This window comes from Heloderma suspectum, chromosome 5 (genome assembly GCF_057233095.1).
Source record: "Heloderma suspectum isolate Gila_16-S chromosome 5, 16-S_ref, whole genome shotgun sequence".
Classification (NCBI taxonomy): Eukaryota; Metazoa; Chordata; class Lepidosauria; order Squamata; family Helodermatidae; genus Heloderma; species Heloderma suspectum.
This window is the reverse complement of record NC_139462.1, coordinates 198,215,865-198,233,349: the sequence shown is the minus strand read 5'-3', so window position 1 is coordinate 198,233,349 and position 17,485 is coordinate 198,215,865. Positions and strand designations below refer to the sequence as shown.

At 42.0% G+C, this 17,485-nt stretch overlaps 1 protein-coding gene across 2 annotated transcripts in view; it reads left to right on the top strand.

Annotated features, from left to right (window-relative positions):
• Positions 1-17,485, top strand: part of CUBN (cubilin) — a 260,102-nt gene that overhangs the window by 174,928 nt on the left and 67,689 nt on the right. For both annotated transcript variants that reach the window (XM_084860471.1, XM_084860472.1), the window contains exons 42-50: positions 564-754; positions 2,697-2,880; positions 4,201-4,375; positions 6,301-6,479; positions 10,692-10,901; positions 11,764-11,904; positions 13,489-13,670; positions 14,926-15,097; positions 16,247-16,453. In XM_084860471.1, the coding sequence (XP_084716597.1) occupies positions 564-754; positions 2,697-2,880; positions 4,201-4,375; positions 6,301-6,479; positions 10,692-10,901; positions 11,764-11,904; positions 13,489-13,670; positions 14,926-15,097; positions 16,247-16,453 (1,641 nt within the window). The remainder of the gene's footprint in view (positions 1-563; positions 755-2,696; positions 2,881-4,200; positions 4,376-6,300; positions 6,480-10,691; positions 10,902-11,763; positions 11,905-13,488; positions 13,671-14,925; positions 15,098-16,246; positions 16,454-17,485) is intronic.

Genomic DNA, 17,485 nt, shown 5'->3' with positions numbered 1-17,485 from the left:
AGGTCAAATCAGTCCATCCTAAAGGAAATCAACCCTGAATGCTCATTGGAAGGACAGATACTGAAGCTGAAGCTCAAATATTTTGGCCACCTAATGCGAAGAGAAAACTCCTTGGAAAAGACCCTGATGCTGGGAAAGATTGAAGGCAAAAGGAGAAGGGGACAGCAGAGGATGAGATGGCTAGATAGCATCACCGATGCAATGAATATGAACTTGAGCACACTCCAGGAGAGAGCAGAGGACAGGAAGGCCTGGTGTGGTATGGTCCATGGGGTCACGAAGAATCGGACATGACTTAACGACTGAACAACAACAACAACAACAGCTGCTCCAGATGCCATTAAAAAAATGGCACTGTCGAGGGGTGCATCCTGCAAAGTGTGGGGGTGCGCGTCCAGGGGTTAAAATGGCCCCAGACCTCCCAAAGTTACCCCTACCCTAAATTGCAAATCTAAGTTTTGTAGAACTTGGATGAGATAGGTATTAAATTAAGTTAGGAATTACATATAATTAAATAATTATTAAAATACTTTTCTTAATGGAGTCTTATCCCTGTTATTCAGGTTGTGGTGGCTACTTGCATGCTAACAGAGGAGTGATCACTTCACCCAAATATCCACAGACCTATCCTCCTAACCTTAACTGTTCTTGGCATGTTCTGGTTACTGCTGGTTTCATCATTGGTGTCCATTTTGAACAGCCATTTGAGGTCCTGAGTGACGATGCTTCCTGCAGCCATGGAGATTATATTGAGGTGAGGCAAATATGATTAGGTCAGAACTGTACGGCAAAAGTACATGTGATATTAAACATGATGCCAATGTCAGCTTTCTTCCTGCAACAAAGGGAAAGCTGCTTTGTGTGTAGGGAGGTGGGGTTGGGGAATGGGGTGGTTTCTCATTGGGGCCACAGTGTGGGAGGAAGAGCAGGGGGAGAGATACCTCAGAGTTTAAAAAGAAACACACAAGACTAAACTGTGTGTTTTAAGATCCCATGTAGATTGGTCCTGTTATGTATCCGGGGGTGGGGTGGGGGTTGTACTGTGGCTTAGTTATTGTTTTGAACCTTGGCATCCCCTGTAGAGCTGGGAGTAGCAACAGTGGGTGGAGCTTCCGCTAAGTTGTCACTTCTGGATGTGCTGAATTAAGGAACAGTTTTGTTTGGGGTCTGCTGCTTTCTAGGAAAATGTGGAAACCAAGGACAGTGAGGATATACTTGTCCTCCTTTTCCATCTCTGATGCCTTTAAATCAGGAGTATTGAACCTCAGGCCTGCAGACTGAACCTGGCACACCTGGGGTCCCAATCGAACTGTCCAGGGTTGCCTAGTTAGCCACACCCCTTTCCGCCAACCACCAATTGTTTGGTGATTTCCTGGCTTTTGCACATTTATTCCCCCATTCATAAGGTTGGAATGCCTCTCCTAAGGCTTAGTTACCCGCAGTAAGGCCTGTAAACTAAAATATGCTGGGATTTTGATCCCACCCACTGCTGGAAGGTTGCCGCTGAGTGTTTCTCCAAAAGTGAATTCAACCCTCAGGCTGAAAGAGGTTTGACACCCCTGCTTCAAATGATATCTGTTATGACTGCTTTAACAATTAAAAGTAGATCTAGATGGACAATTTGTTTTCAAAGGGTTTCAAGCAGAATATTTCTATTAAATACCTGTGCTTAATGGGAATGTTATAATTATTATTATTTATTACATTTCTATACCACTCAATAGCCAAAGCTCTCTGGGTAGTTTACAATGATTAAACATGTTAAAAATACAGTATACAGAGATTAAAAGCCATTTACATTAAAAACCCACAAACAGACAATATACACAAGAGAACATATATCTAAAACAGCTTCAAACAAGCAATCGCAAACAAACAGCCATAACCATAAGACTATCCAGGATCGATTAAAACTTATAATATGCTGCTGAATGTCTGGGAGAAGAGAAAAGTCTTAACTTGGCGCCAAAAAGATAACAATGTTGGTGTCAGGTGGTCCTCATCGGGGAGATTATTCCATAATTGGGGGGCCACCACCAAGAAGGCCTTCACCCTTGTTGCTGTCTTCTGAGCTTCCCTCAGACTAGGCAGCCAGAGGAGGGCCTTAGATGTTGAGTGTAGTGTATGGGTAGGTTTGTTGATATGAAAGCCACTATATAGTCACATGGATAAAGAAGAGTATTCACAATTTCACAAATATATAAATTTCACAATATATTAATTTCACAAATTAATGGTCAGTTAATCTAATGTGTGGTGAATCACGTCATGTGTGAGATGATTCAGCCATGTATACAGGGGGCCTGAGTCCCCATTGGTGGTGTGTCCTCGTCATAAAGAGCGGTATTTCCTTTGTTACGCTATGGGGTGAACTACAAACACACAGTAGACTCATTCACTTTCTAACATGTGAAATGACATTAGGCCTAAAAGGGCTAGGTTGAAATCTCAGGTCTTCCCTGCATACACTGGGTGACATTACACAAGGAACTCTACATCATTTTCCATCTGTAATATGAGAGTAATATTTTGATCTTGCATATTTGCTGTGAAGCTAAAATAAAACTTTTAAAGCACCTTGAACATTTAAAAGTAGTGTATAAATTTTTGATGATTATATGTTTTCTAGACCAGCTCTTTTGGACCATTTCTTAACAAACTGTTCACCATGACAATGCTCGCAATTTACTTTTTAGCTTAGAAATGGACCAGATCTCTCTGCCCCGCCATTAGGACCCAGTGGAAGGAATGGGCGCTTTTGTGGTAGCAGTTCCTTTTCTACGATGTATACCACGGATAACCAGCTGTTTGTCCACTTCAGTTCGGATAGCAGTAATGGAGGGCAAGGATTTAAACTGAAGTATGAGGCAAAGGGTCTTGGTGAGTATTTATTATTGTTGTTGTTGTTGTTATACATATTTATATACTGCACTTCATTATCAAATCAGAGGGTAGTATACAAAATTTATTAAAACAACAATTAAAATAAAATACAAAGATAAAAACAACAACAAAGAAAATCTACCAAGCTAGGTAGGTATTAAAATCAGCAAATACCTGGGTATACAGATAAGTTTTCAACAGGTGCCTAAGCTCCGTCAAGCATTAGCACTAAATACAAACAAAGGCTCTGTGTACAAAAACATTGATGAAATGTGGGAAACCTACACCTGTAGAGCAGGCTCCACACTTCAGATGTTCCTCCTCCAAGGTGTGCAGGGTGGTGCAGTTGCTAGTGGGTATGCCCTCCTTCTGCCCCTCGTGCAATTCCAATTGTGTGAGGATTGAATTCCCAGGTAAGGAACTGATTATACATGTTCATTATATGTGTAATTATAAGTCGGTAACGGGCTGGATGAGGGAGAACAAGCTGAAATTGAATCCAGGCAACGCAGAGGTGCTCATCATGAAGGGTCCTAATTCAGGTATTGAGTTATGTCAACCAGTTCTGGATTGGGGTTGCACTCCCCCTGAAGGAGCAAGTTCGTAGCTTGGGGGTGCTTCTTGACCCAACCCTGCTCCTGGCACCCCAGGTGGAGGCCATGGTGAGAAGTGCCTGTTATCAGTTTCGGCTGAATCAATCATAGAATAGTAGGGTTGGAAGGGGCCTACAAGGGGCCTACAAGATGCCAGCTAACCCATTCCTGGAACATGTGCACCTGGTAACGGTGGTGCACACGCTGGTAACCTCTAGGCTTGATTTCTGCAATGCGCTGTATTTGGGGCTGCCTGTATATTTAGTTTGGAAACTTCAACTGGTACAAAATATGACAGCCAGGATGGTCTCTGGGACATCCTGTGGATACCATAGTACACCAGTTTTAACATCTTTACACTGGCTGCCAATTTGTTTCCTAGCAGAATATAAAGTGCTGGTTCTTACCTTTAAAGCCTTACATGGTCTAGGTCCAAGGTACCTTAGGGAGCTGTGTTATTTTAAGCTGTGTTGTTTTATTGCTGGATTTTTTAAAAATTATTTTTAGTTCAAAGTCGTTTTAGTTATATGTTCTTAGTATATATTGTCTGTATGCTTTTATGTAAATGGCTTTTAAGCTTTGTATATTGTATTTTAATGTTTAAACTTTTGTAAACCACCCAGAGAGCTTCGGCTATGGGGTGGTATAGAAACGTAATAAATAATTAAGTAAGTAAGTAAGTAAGTAAATAAATAAGATGTTCATGATGTTTTTATTTTTCTAGCTTGTGGAGGGAACATCTATATCAGTCAAACCAGCCCCTCTGGATTTATCTCTTCACCCAACTATCCTGGCAATTATCCACCACATGCTGATTGTGTCTGGATGATAATTGCTCCCAATGGGGGAGCAGTGGAGCTGCAGTTTGAAGATCAGTTCGATATTCAGCTTTCCACGGAGTATTTACACATTATGACATTCGTTATCTTTACATTTTCTAGAGTTATTATTAAAGATTTTTATTTGATGTAGTGAGGTTCTCTGTCAACAGATTGTTTTTATTTCTCTTGTAAGTCTAGAGCAGGGGTCCCCAATCCCCGGGCCGTGGACCAGTCCCGGTCCGTGGCCTGTCAGCAACCGGGCTGCAGGGGTGTGCGAAACCCCCTCACCTTGGATCCGTGGGGTGGGAGGTGATCCGTCTCTCCCCCCCCAGGAATCCTCGCCAGCCCCTTCCAGCTCCGCTCTGTGGCAAGTCTGCGGAGCTGCCGGCTGACTCTGGCAGCTGGTGGACTTTCAGCCACTGGGACGCAAATGGCATCTGCTGACGGACGCCATTTGCATCCCTGTTCTACAAGTAATAGGCTACGTAAATCTTTACGTAGCCGATTACTGCAAAGAATAGGGACATTTGCATCCCAGCGGCCGGCAGTCCACCAGCAGAACCCTCCCCCCCCCCCGGTCTGTGGAAAAATTGGACTGGTCCCTGGTGCCAAAAAGGTTGGGGACGGCTGGTCTAGAGAACATGCGGGTGTAATATCTTCGGTCTTGAGTTTATGCTACAGTAAAGCCACTGGCAGTCTATGTGGTTGTTTTGTGGAGTAGTTGGGGAGGTCTTTACTGCCACAGGCTAAGGTAGCTTCTCTTCTACAACGTTCCATCTTTTTCTCTGCCACCAGAAGGGACATAAATAATTGTCAGATATCTCCCCAGAAAAGATGATCTGATCCTTCTGAGATGTTGTGATGGGGTGAAACTCCCACCCCAGTTGCCACGTTTTCTCCTCCCCAAAACTGAATTGGGATGGGAAAGGACTGCAGGGCCCCTAGATAGACTGCCCTGTGATAGAAATGGGAATGGTCAAGGTGACTGACAGCCAGAGTAGGATCACCTGTCCGCAACTCTGCAAATGCTAGAAAGCTGGAAATATATCTAGGGAAACATCCAGCAACCAAAGCAACCCTTCTTTGCTTTAGCTGCTCATTATGTTCTTCTTTAAGGCCTACATGAATCACACCAATGGGAACATGAATGTGTCAGTTGTTTCACAGGCATATTGTCTTTGGCATAAATGGACAGTGATCTTTTGGAGAATACAGAGACAAGTGAATGATTCGTAATTTTTTTCCTCCTTAATTACCAAGCAACATTTAAATCCGCATTTTGAATGTATCGTTACATTTAAAATAAAATACAAAGAACTTTTTGAAAGAGAGAGGGGATTACAGTTTTCAGTTTTGTTTGCCTGGTATATTTAATGAAGGAAAAGAATGCTAGTGGTGAGATTTGTTTGCTTTCTTTACCTTTGCAAACCTTCAGTTCATACTCTGGTTAACACTCTTAACACACACACTTTACCTTCACCCCACCTGTCACACCATACACTGATACTCAGGGACAATTATATGCCCTAAAACCTTTCCTATTGAATTTATATGAGTGAAAATCATCCTCAGCATGTAGCTGTTTTCATGGTTATATGTGTTTGAAGGTAGGTCTAATCACTTTTACACTAATTTTCAAAGATGCTTGATTGAACTAATTGCATTAATAATTGGCACTTCAATGAATCAGGAGTAAGCTTTCTAAATTCATAGTTTTCTAACCCAGTGCTCAAAGCTGCTTTTCCCATGCTTCAAACCAGATAATAAAGAACTGTGAAGTGTGCTGTACGTGGTGTTGTGACCTACTTAGATATTTCTTTCTCTGCAATTGATTTATCTCTCAGATGACTCTAGTCCTTATTGATTGCTAACCTCTCTGTCTTTGCCTTTTCTGCCTGCTCATATTTGAGCTAACTGAAGGTTGTTAGTTGCATGTTTCAGATACTTCTTGAAATGTTGCAATTTTTTTCTTTTAAATGTATGCATCCATTGTTGTCTTTTAGCTGCACATTAAGTTATCTCGAATTACGAGATGGTGCTGACTCCAGTGCACCAGAGATCGTCAAGCTGTGTGGGAATTCTCTGCCAGGCATTCAAAGATCTTCTGGTTCCGCCCTATACATGAGATTTCGGTCAGATGGTATAGACACGCGGGCTGGATTCAATGCCAAGTATTCAAGAGGTAAAATGAACTTTTAATCACTGCCTAATATTTTTACTGATTTGAAATCCAAAGGAGAAAGGCTAGATTTAGGAATCTGATTGTAAATTTTGAACTGAATCAACTTCGTCAGGCCCTAACAGTTATGCAAAATACACAAATTGATTTTTGAAACCCTTCTGTCTCAACTTTCCAATATATTTACATTGACACAGTATTGTGTCATTCAAGGAAGATGTTTCTATAGACTAATGAACAATGCGGGTACTATTCCAAGGGAAGGTTCCTCTTGTGCAAGCACCAGGTCATTACTGACCCCTAGAGGGATGCCAGAGGGTATTTCCAAGTAGCGCCAGAAAGAGTGAAGCGGCTGGGCCAAACCCGAAAGGACACTCAGCTGTGGATGTGTCTGGCGGTGAAAAGAAAATCCGTTGCTGTAAAGAACAATATTGTTTAGGAACCTGGAATGTCAGATCAATGAATCAAGGTAAGCTGGAGGTGGTCAAACATGAGATGGCAAGATTGAACATCGACATCTTGGGAATCAGCGAACTAAAATGGACAGGCATGGGCGAATTTAATTCAGGTGACCATCATATCTACTATTGTGGGCAAGAATCCCTTAGAAGAAATGGAGTAGCACTCATAGTCAACAAAAGGGTGGGAAAAGCAGTACTGGGGTACAATCTTAAAAATGATAGAATGATCTCAGTACGAATCCAAGGCAAACCATTCAACATCACAGTAATTCAAGTCTATGCCCCAACCACTGAGGCCGAAGAAGCTGAGGTTGATCGGTTCTATGAAGACCTACAACACCTTCTAGAACTAACACCAAAAAAAGATGTCCTCTTCATCATAGGGGATTGGAATGCTAAAGTAGGAAGTCAAGAAATCACCGGGATAACAGGCAGGCATGGCCTTGGTGTACAAAATGAAGCAGGACAAAAGCTAATAGAGTTTTGCCAAGAGAACATGCTGATCATAGCAAACACTCTTTTCCAACAGCACAAGAGGCGACTCTACACATGGACGTCACCAGATGGTCAATATCGAAATCAGATTGATTATGTCCTTTGCAGCCAAAGATGGAGAAGCTCCATACAGTCAGTAAAAACAAGACCTGGAGCTGACTGTGGCTCAGATCATGAGCTGCTTCTTGCAAAATTTCGGCTTAAATTGAAGAACGTCGGGAAAACCACTAAACCTTTCAGGTATGACCTAAATCATATCCCTGATGAATATACAGTGGAGGTGAGGAATAGATTTCAGGGATTAGACCTGATAGACAGAGTGCCTGAGGAACTATGGACGGAGGTCCGTAACATTGTTCAGGAGGCAGCAACGAAATCCATCCCAAAGAAAAAGAAATGCAAGAAAGCAAAGTGGCTGTCTGATGAGGCTTTACAAGTAGCTGAGGAAAGAAGGGAAGCGAAAAGCAAGGGAGAAAGGGGAAGATATACCCAACTGAATGCAGAGTTCCAGAGAATAGCAAGGAGAGACAAGAAGGCCTTCTTAAATGAACAATGCAAAGAAATCGAGGAAAACAACAGAATGGGAAAGACTAGAGATCTCTTCAAGAAAATTGGAGATCTCAAGGGAACGTTTTGTGCAAAGACGGGCATGATAAAGGACAAAGAAGGCAGGGACCTAACAGAAGCAGATGAGATTAAGAAGAGGTGGCAAGAATACACAGAAGAACTATACAGGAAAGATCTGAATGTCCCTGATAGCCATGATAGTGCGGTCACTGAACTTGAGCCGGACATCCTCGAGAGTGAAGTCAAGTGGGCCTTAGGAAGCATTACTAACAACAAAGCTAGCGGAGATGACAGTATTCCAGCCGAGCTATTTAAAATCCTAAAAGATGATGCTGTTAAAGTGCTGCATTCAATATGCCAACAAATCTGGAACACTCAACAATGGCCGCAAGACTGGAAAAGGTCAGTTTACATTCCAATTCCAAAGAAGGGCAACGCCAAAGAGTGTTCAAACTACCGCACCATTGCGCTCATTTCACATGCCAGCAAGGTGATGCTCAAAATCCTGCAAGCTAGGCTTCAGCAGTATGCGAACCGAGAACTACCGGAAGTACAAGCTGGGTTTCGAAGAGGCAGAGGAACTAGAGATCAAATCGCCAACATTCGCTGCATCATGGAGAAAGCAAGAGAATTCCAGAAAAACGTCTATTTCTGCTTCATTGACTACGCTAAAGCCTTTGATTGTGTGGATCACAACAAACTGTGGCAAATTCTGAAAGTGATGGGAGTACCAGACCACCTTACCTGTCTCCTGAGAAACCTGTACGAGGGTCAAGAAGCAACAGTCAGAACCAGACATGGAACAACCGATTGGTTCAAAATTGGGAAAGGAGTACGACAAGGCTGCATATTGTCACCCTGCTTATTTAACTTATATGCAGAGTACATCATGAGAAATGCTGGGTTGGATGAATCAGAGGTCGGAATTAAGATTGCCGGGAGAATTATCAACAACCTCCGATATGCAGACGATACCACCCTAATGGCAGAAAGCGAAGAGGATCTCAAGAGCCTCTTGTTGAGGGTGAAAGAGGAGAGTGCAAAAGCTGGTTTGAAACTCAACATTAAAAAAACTAAGATCATGGCATCTGGCCCCATCACTTCCTGGCATATAGAAGGGGAAGAAATGGAAGCAGTGACAGATTTTACTTTCTTGGGCTCCAAGATCACCGCAGACGGTGACTGTAGCCATGAAATTAAAAGACGCTTGCTCCTTGGGAGGAAAGCTATGGCCAACCTAGACAGCATAGTAAGAAGCAGAGACATCACCTTGCCGACAAAGGTCCGTCTAATCAAAGCTATGGTTTTCCCAGTAGTAATGTATGGCTGTGAGAGCTGGACTATAAGGAAGGCTGAGCGCCGAAGAATTGATGCTTTCGAACTGTGGTGCTGGAGAAGACTCTTACGAGTCCCCTGGACTGCAAGGAGGTCAAATCAGTCCATCCTAAAGGAAATCAACCCTGAGTGCTCATTGGAAGGACAGATAATGAAGCTGAAGCTCCAATATTTTGGCCACCTAATGCGAAGAGAAAACTCCCTGGAAAAGACCCTGATGCTGGGAAAGACTGAAGGCAAAAGGAGAAGGGGACGGCAGAGGATGAGATGGCTAGATAGCATCACGGATGCAATGAATATGAACTTGAGCACACTCCGGGAGAGAGCGCAGGACAGGAAGGCCTGGCGTGCTATGGTCCATGGGGTCACGAAGAGTCGGACACGACTGAACGACTGAACAACAACAACAACAGAGGGATGCCGCTTGCACTGGCGTTTTCATGGCAGACTGTAGTGGGGTGGTTTGCCATTGCCTTCCCCAGTCATGACTACCTTTCCCCCAGCAAGCTGGGTACTCATTTTACCGACCTCAGAAGAATGGAAGGCAGAGTTGACCTGAGCCGGTTACCTGAGACCCGGCTTCCACTGGGATCGAACTCAGGTCGGGGAGAGAGTTTCGGTTGCAATACTGCCGCCTACCACTCTGTATTTTAAATGCTTTAGTAAATATTCATATTTGAAATTACTTGTTAGTGCAATAACACAAATTGGCATTGAATAATAAGATAATATTACAATTGTCCCCTAATATTAAACTAGCTGTCTTGTAGAAAAAGAAGGTTGTTTTATCAGAAGATTATACAAATTCATGGAATCTAAGTCCATCTATGCCTACTAATGATAATGGCTGTATATTTCCTCCAGTATCACAGGCAGTATCCCTCTTAATACCAGTCACCAGGTAACACAGGGTGCTTTTGCACTCATGTCCTGCTTGTGGGTTTCTCATGGGCATCTGGTTGGCTTCTGTGGGAACAGAATGCTAGATTAGATGAGCCTTTGGTCTGATCTAGCAAGTATCTTCTTATGTTCTAATGTTTCTGGTTGTTGTGGGATAGCTGAGAGGAATAAGCTTCTGCCTAGGGACAAGAATAATTTGTGTTCTAGGGGCCAACACTTTTCAGTCAGTGTGGTACTTCACAGTACGTCAGATGGTACAAATGTCATTGGTTGAATGGCACTGTTCTAGGCCAAGAGACGCTGGCACTCAACAAACTCTGTGCTCACATCAGATGAAAAACAAATGATCCATTCAGTGATCACTTTGAAAACATGTTTTCTCCTCTGCGTTTGATGGGAAGGAAAGATGCAAAGTTCCAGGAATAGGAGAGGTGAACAGGACTGTGTTTCTTTGCAGCTGTATGTGGTGGAACATTGATGGGACAAAATGGACTCATTGAAAGTATTGGATTTCCTGATCTTCACTATCCAGACAATTTGCTGTGCGAATGGTTTCTCCATGGACCTGCGGGTCATTACCTCACCATTAGATTTGAAGCGCTAGATATTCAGAACTCATCAGAGTGTGCAAAAGACTACTTGGAAATTCGAGAAAATCATGGTTCAGGTCTGTGAAAGAGTACTGTTAATTCTTCCCTCATGCCCTGGCTGGATAACTATAGCCTGATGCTATCTCCTGCTGCAGGAAGTCCAGTGCAGAGTAGGGCACACCTGTACTTGTCCACACCAGTTGCCTGCCAAACCTTTCCAATCCTTCTTGATATATCCTTCCCCTGCTGCCACTCCCACCCCCACAGAAACAATCCATCAGTGCTAAGGGGATAGCCATCCTTAAGGCCCATAAAATGTCACACAAGGCCATTGGTAACTCTGCCTAATTTTTTACACCTTCTCCCATACAAAAGTACCCTTATGTAGCAATTCTGTGGTGCCTGGTAACTTTGGCTCTTCCTATCTCAGCAGAAGCAGCTAGAAAGATCAAGAGTCAGGAGATGAGCTTTGCATATCCTTTCCTATGCCTTGCCAAAATTACATAGCATAGCATAGTTTGGGCTGAAAATGTGAGGGATAATAAAGTAATGTCTACGTAGCATAGTGTATGATCTAAAGAAAGTTGTTTTCAAGGTCAGCCAAAATGAAATCATACAATTGTTCCCCTAGCTCTTGCTCTATGATCAAAAAAAAAAAAAGTTAAAAAGTCCTAGAACTCCCAGCAGTCCCCAACCAGCTGGCTGGGGAATGCAGGGAGTTTTAGGACTTTTTTCCCATCTAAACATGCATAGGATTGCACCCAATACTTTCAACTCAGCAGTGCAGTTTTTACCCTAGCACCTGGTAGCAAGGATTAAATTGGCACTGAGTTATTCTCGCTTAAATATTTTTCACTCACCTTGAGCCTGTAGATAGGAGAATTTTAAAAAAAGATTCATGGCAAGTTGCTTTATTACTTACTCTTTTTATTTACCTAGGGGATTTGTTAGGTAAATACTGTGGTGCTGCTATACCCACTGATTTGGACACTTCTGGCAACCTGGCTTATATCAAGTTTGTCACTGATGGATCCATCAATGCTCCAGGCTTCAGGCTGCATTTTGCTGCTAGTGCTGAAGGTGCCAAGTTTTCATTTATTTTCTAATCATATCAAGTTTCTGTTACATGCAAGGATGCACAGCTTCTATTTAATACAAGGCAGCAAATTTAGCTAGCTGGGTTCTGAATTTTAGCAGTGTGGCCTGCCTTTCATATTTTGTCATTGACTGTTGTTTATTTAGCCCTGGCCATTCTGGCTGGGGATCATGGGAGCTGCAGTCCAACACATCTAGAGGGCACCAGGTGGGAGACGGCTGGTTGATTTCATGACAGTGGGTTTGTTTTTGAGTACAGTGATTACTAGTGGCATTGTGTAAAACTGTGGCAGATTAAGTAGATCTTTCATATTTGCATCATATTACCCCTGCTGCTCAATTAAGAAATTCTATAATCAAATGCGTCCAAGAAAATTGTGGAATTAAAAATGAGATTCCAATTTCTAATATCACCCAGTACAGCCTTCTGGCCCAGGAGTAATAAAAAATGTGTCATCTCTGAGGTTTGCCAGATGAGAGACAATTGTACCAGGCCAATAGATCAATAGATCATTTACTGATTAGAAAGGAATCCAGATAAGGAGTGTCAATGTTAAATTTAGGCTTCTGGCTTTAACTTAGTAGGGTACGTACCATAAAACAATGAGGCCAGATGGGCCATCAGATAAGTGACCAAGAGGCCTCATTCCCGACTGTAAATATGTAAGAAAGACGAGCTCACAAGACAGGATGATGTCAAGGAAATACGCTTGTGTCAGAAACGTACCTGCAACATGTCAAAGAAAGCTAAAATGTTTAGATAAGTATGTTGGTGTGAGCATTAATCTTGATAAGAAGCTTCAAAATTCAATAATCTTATTTAGACATATGAAGAATTAGAGTAGAAAGTTTATCTTTGGAATTCTTGGATAAGAAATATAAGCTGTAGTAAAAATGGTTTGGACATATTTTATAGCATCCAAAAATTATATAAAGGAGACTCAGAACACACAATAGGGGAAGCTACCCTTTAGGATCAGCTTTCCTGAACGCGCTGCCTGTAGAATCAACCTGGTAAGCTTGATATTGCTTATCATTGGGAACTAGCCGATGTACTTGACTCTGCTTAGAAGCCTTGTTTAAGAATGATGTTAGATGTTTCATGTGTTTGAATTTATGCATGCATAAGCTCTTGGATTTAGTACTGTTATGCTAATACTTTGTAGTCAAAGGACAAAAAGACAAATCTTGTCCAAGAGCATGTTTCTTAAGAAATAGAATTCTGCATCACCCTTTTCAAGAGTAAAGTATTGAACTTACTCTTAGATCATATCTGGTTTTAAGAGAAATCTGACTGTATACACAGTAAACAGGTAATTAGTAGTTGCCAACATACTGACAATATAGTTTGAGAGAACCTGTGAACCAGGGTATATGCCACAAAATGCTCTGCTTTGAGTTCCTAGCTGAATTCTGAAATGAGAAGAAGCATGGGAACAAGTCAACCACTGCAGGCATCTAAGTGTTTCCAATTTCTTTCATTTATTGTTTCCAGAGAATCATTATCCATTTTGTTTTGTTCTACAAGGAAACATCAATTCAGACTAATTATTATTTGTGTCATTCCAGAGTGTGGAGGCGAACTCCGTGGCACGGCTGGGACACTTACCTCCCCCAACTACCCAGATTCCTACCTGCACAAACAAAAATGTGAATGGAGAATCATGGTGCCCTTTGGACGCCGGGTCACCCTCACCATTAGTGACATGAATTTTGAATTCAGCCAGAATTGTAGTTCGGATTATTTGGTGGTAAGTGTGAGGAAAAAGGAGAGGTGCACTACTGTAGAATATGGAAATACCATATACAGTTAAATTAACTGCAAACAGACAATGGGAATTGAAACACATACAGATTTAGGAGTAACACGAGAACATCTACTATATCTGTATTTAAAGTGCACTGCAGATAGGGGAGGGGAGATGCTACCAGATGAGACTTTTATCGTACTATCACCGTGCCTCTTTCACAGAATTCTACGGGGGAGCCAGATGTCTTCAGAATCCGCTTTTAACCCTCCTGCTTTTTCCCACCAGTTGTTCCATCTTTTTTTCTTAGGTGGAAAATCTGTGAAGAAGAAAAAGATGGAAGAACTGCATAGTGCCTTCTATTAGTTAGTGTTAGGACCCCTTCATCTGGAAGCAACTGGGTTGCCACTACCTTATACCCCTAAAGCCTTCATGGTAGGGATTATTTCCTTTGCAACATGTTGCTACGACCAGTGTCACTGTGCCTACTGTGCTTGCCCTTTTTCTCTCTGGGGTGCGGTGTTGAGTCATAATCCCACATCATTCAAGGATAGGATGGGAACAAGGAAGGCAGGCGAGCAAGGCTACAGCAAGGCAGTGGAGAAGGGCTAGGAATGGGCAAACAAGCATTGTTTGGGATCACCAGGATTCTTCAAACATCATTTTGCTGCTCATTTCGTGCCTGATTTCCATTCGCATTTGCGATCACTGCTCGCTTTGCACGAATTGGAAACATGCACAAATCAAGCAGTGATCGAATGGAAGATTTGTACAAATCTTCCCAAATTTGTGCAACTTTCCCCCATAGGCTAAAGCGGGGCTGATTCAGTCTTCTGAGGAAATTCGCACATATTAGGAAATTGAAATGGGAACGAGACCAACGCGAGCATGTGTTCGACAATTTGCAAATGTTTTTGGCAGACACATACTTGCGTTCAGAGCTTTGAATGGGGCATACTTGCATGTTTTGCAAACAAAAATTAAATCCTCATGCAGACCTAAGGAGGGCATAGGTGAGTGCAAGAGCCCCTTTCTGCCATAAACAGCACTCCTCTTGGCTGAGATAATTTGGCAATTCATAACTGAAAAGTAGATTTCTGCCCCATTTCAAAGCACAGATTTGTACAAGGATTGAAATGCTTAAAATCATATTGGTGGTCATACAACACTTAGGAGAAGCCCTTTTCTAAAGTTATGCTTTTTATTTTATTTTATTTTATTTTATTTTATTTTATTTTATTTTATTTTTGGCAAACAGGTTCACAATGGCTTTGGTGAAAAAACACCCAGGCTATCCAGATGGTGTGGTGTGGTGACCCCAGGCACTCAGGTGAAGTCCTCTGGAAACAAGATAACAGTAATTATGGTAACCAGCCGTGATGATTCAGAGGCAAGCTTCAGAATTACATATGTTTCTGATGAAGATGCAGGTAATATAATATATTAGATGTTTTTTGCAACTAGGAGCGGCAAAAATAATTAAGAGAAACTCAACCATTTTTGTTTGTTATCTCTCAGCGAAACTCCTGTAGCAGAGCCCCTAGTTCTAGTCTATAGGCCAGACTTAGGCTGCAATCCTATGCACACTTACCGGGGAGTAAGTCCCATTCAAAATAGTGGGACTCACTTCTCAGTAAATATGCATTGGAATGTGTTGTCAGTCATGTTTGGAATCAATGGGGCATAAGTCAGTCTGCTCTGAACAAGAGGAAATCTGGATCTAATTTGATGTCACAGACTCAAATCTGACTGTTCTAACATGATGAATGCTGATATTTTGCCTGTGCTTCATTTCTCCAGCCTTTAAAAGACCAGGTAGGGCAAAATAACAGCAGAAATATTGGGTTGGACAGTCAAGTCTTTTGGGCATTTTAGAAAAAGGTGGAGAACTAATTTTGTCATGTTTTTTTTCTCCAAATGTGCTGCTTGGTTTGAGAATTATGAGGTAGTGGCTTAGTGGTTAAGACGCTGAATTACAGACCGGAAGGTCAGCAGGACAGCAGTTCGAGACCCGAGTGCTGCAAGACGGAGTGAGCTCCCGTCTTCAGTCCCAGCTTCTGCCAACCTAGCAGTTTGAAAGCAAGAAATTGCAAGTAGATAAATAGGCACCGCTTCAGCAGGAAAGGTAACAGCGTTCCGTGCACCTTGGTGTTCAGTCATGCCGGCCACATGACCACAGAAGCGTCTTCAGACAGCGCTGGCTCTTCAGTTTAGGAATGGAGATGAGCACCACACCCTAGAGTCGGGCACGACTGGTTGGGGACACCTTTACCTTTTTAGAGATACCAAGAGTATTGGCTTGGGAATTACTAGTATAACAGCATGAATCTAAATAAAGGAATGTGGAAGATGGGCTATGCTGCATACATGAGTATATCTACAGCAGCCTTCCCCAACCTAATGCCCTCCAGATGTGTTGAACTCCAATTCCCATAATTATGGGACTTGCAATCCAATACAACTGAAGGGCACCAGGCTGTTGAAGGCTGATCTACAGGTGCTTCTTGGTCTTGGAGTCACAGCATAATTATGTGTTCTCCTCAAATTCTCTCTTACTTCTCCAAATGGTGTTTTTTCAGTGTGTGGCAGACATCTGCTTAGTTCGGATGGCGGGAACCTCACTTCTCCTGGTTATGATGGTGTCAGAAATTATACAAACAACCTGAACTGTGAATGGGTCATCCAAAATCCACAGGCATCCACCACAACCGTTTACCTTCTCTTTGAAGATTTCCACTTGGAACAGCATATCAATTGCCAGAATGACTACTTAGAAATTCGACAAGGTGGGTTACCAGCTGGGGATGTATAGATTTTGTTAAATCTGTTCTGTCTCTTACATGGGTTATCAGGCATCTTTCATTCCATCATCTGCTCATTGACAGCATCAGATTTTTTTTAGGGATGTACAAGAATTTCAGTCCTGTTTGCAAATGCACATTTGTGCTAATGCACACTTACACAAATGTGCTTTTCCGCAAATCCTCCCCAAATGTAAAAAAAAAAAATGGCCCACAAGTCCATGGAATCCCTGTGACTTGGAAAAGGCCAGTCTGCTACAGAATCCACAGGTCAGATTCATAGATATCTGAACTCATTTGAATCTGTTGTGGATTTCTCCGACATCCCTAGATGTAGCCATCTGGAACCAGTACATAAATATCATTAATAACTTCCTTTCTTTAATGGACAATTGGTGCCAGGCAGTGGTCGTTAGCATTTTGTTTCTCTAAGTGAAATGTTAAAGTGATATATACAGACGTATATTTATATCTCTGCTACTAAATTGTTGTGATCTTTTCTTTATTTTTAGACTAATTTTAAAATGTGTTAAACTTGTATTTGTTTACTTTTTTAAAAAAGGAAAGCCAACTCTGGGTTGTAGCTATTCTTAAATGAACTGACATAGATGTCCCTCACCAACAAAAAAAAGGTTCATAAAATAGCAGTTCGTGAAGGATGCTGTAGAAGGATACTGTACGTTAGAGCTGATATTTTTACAAGAAGATTGAGTCAGTGGCCTAGTTCAATTGTAATGGGAAGCCATAGTTTCTCACTATGTGTAGGAGCTGCAGTGCATGCATTGCCCAGTTCTCCTTCTCATTCATAGCCAGGAGGAAGAGAATGAAAGCATCTGCATCTGCTTTTAAACAAAACAGTTTCCCATCACATCTGAACTCAGGAAATTACAGGATTTTAAAGCTCTTGCTACAAAAGAAACCAGGATCAGAAACCATGGTTTGATCCTACTTTGTTATACTAACAGTTTTACTACATGAGGCATTGGTTGTGCACTTGTCATTCCATTCCAACGATTC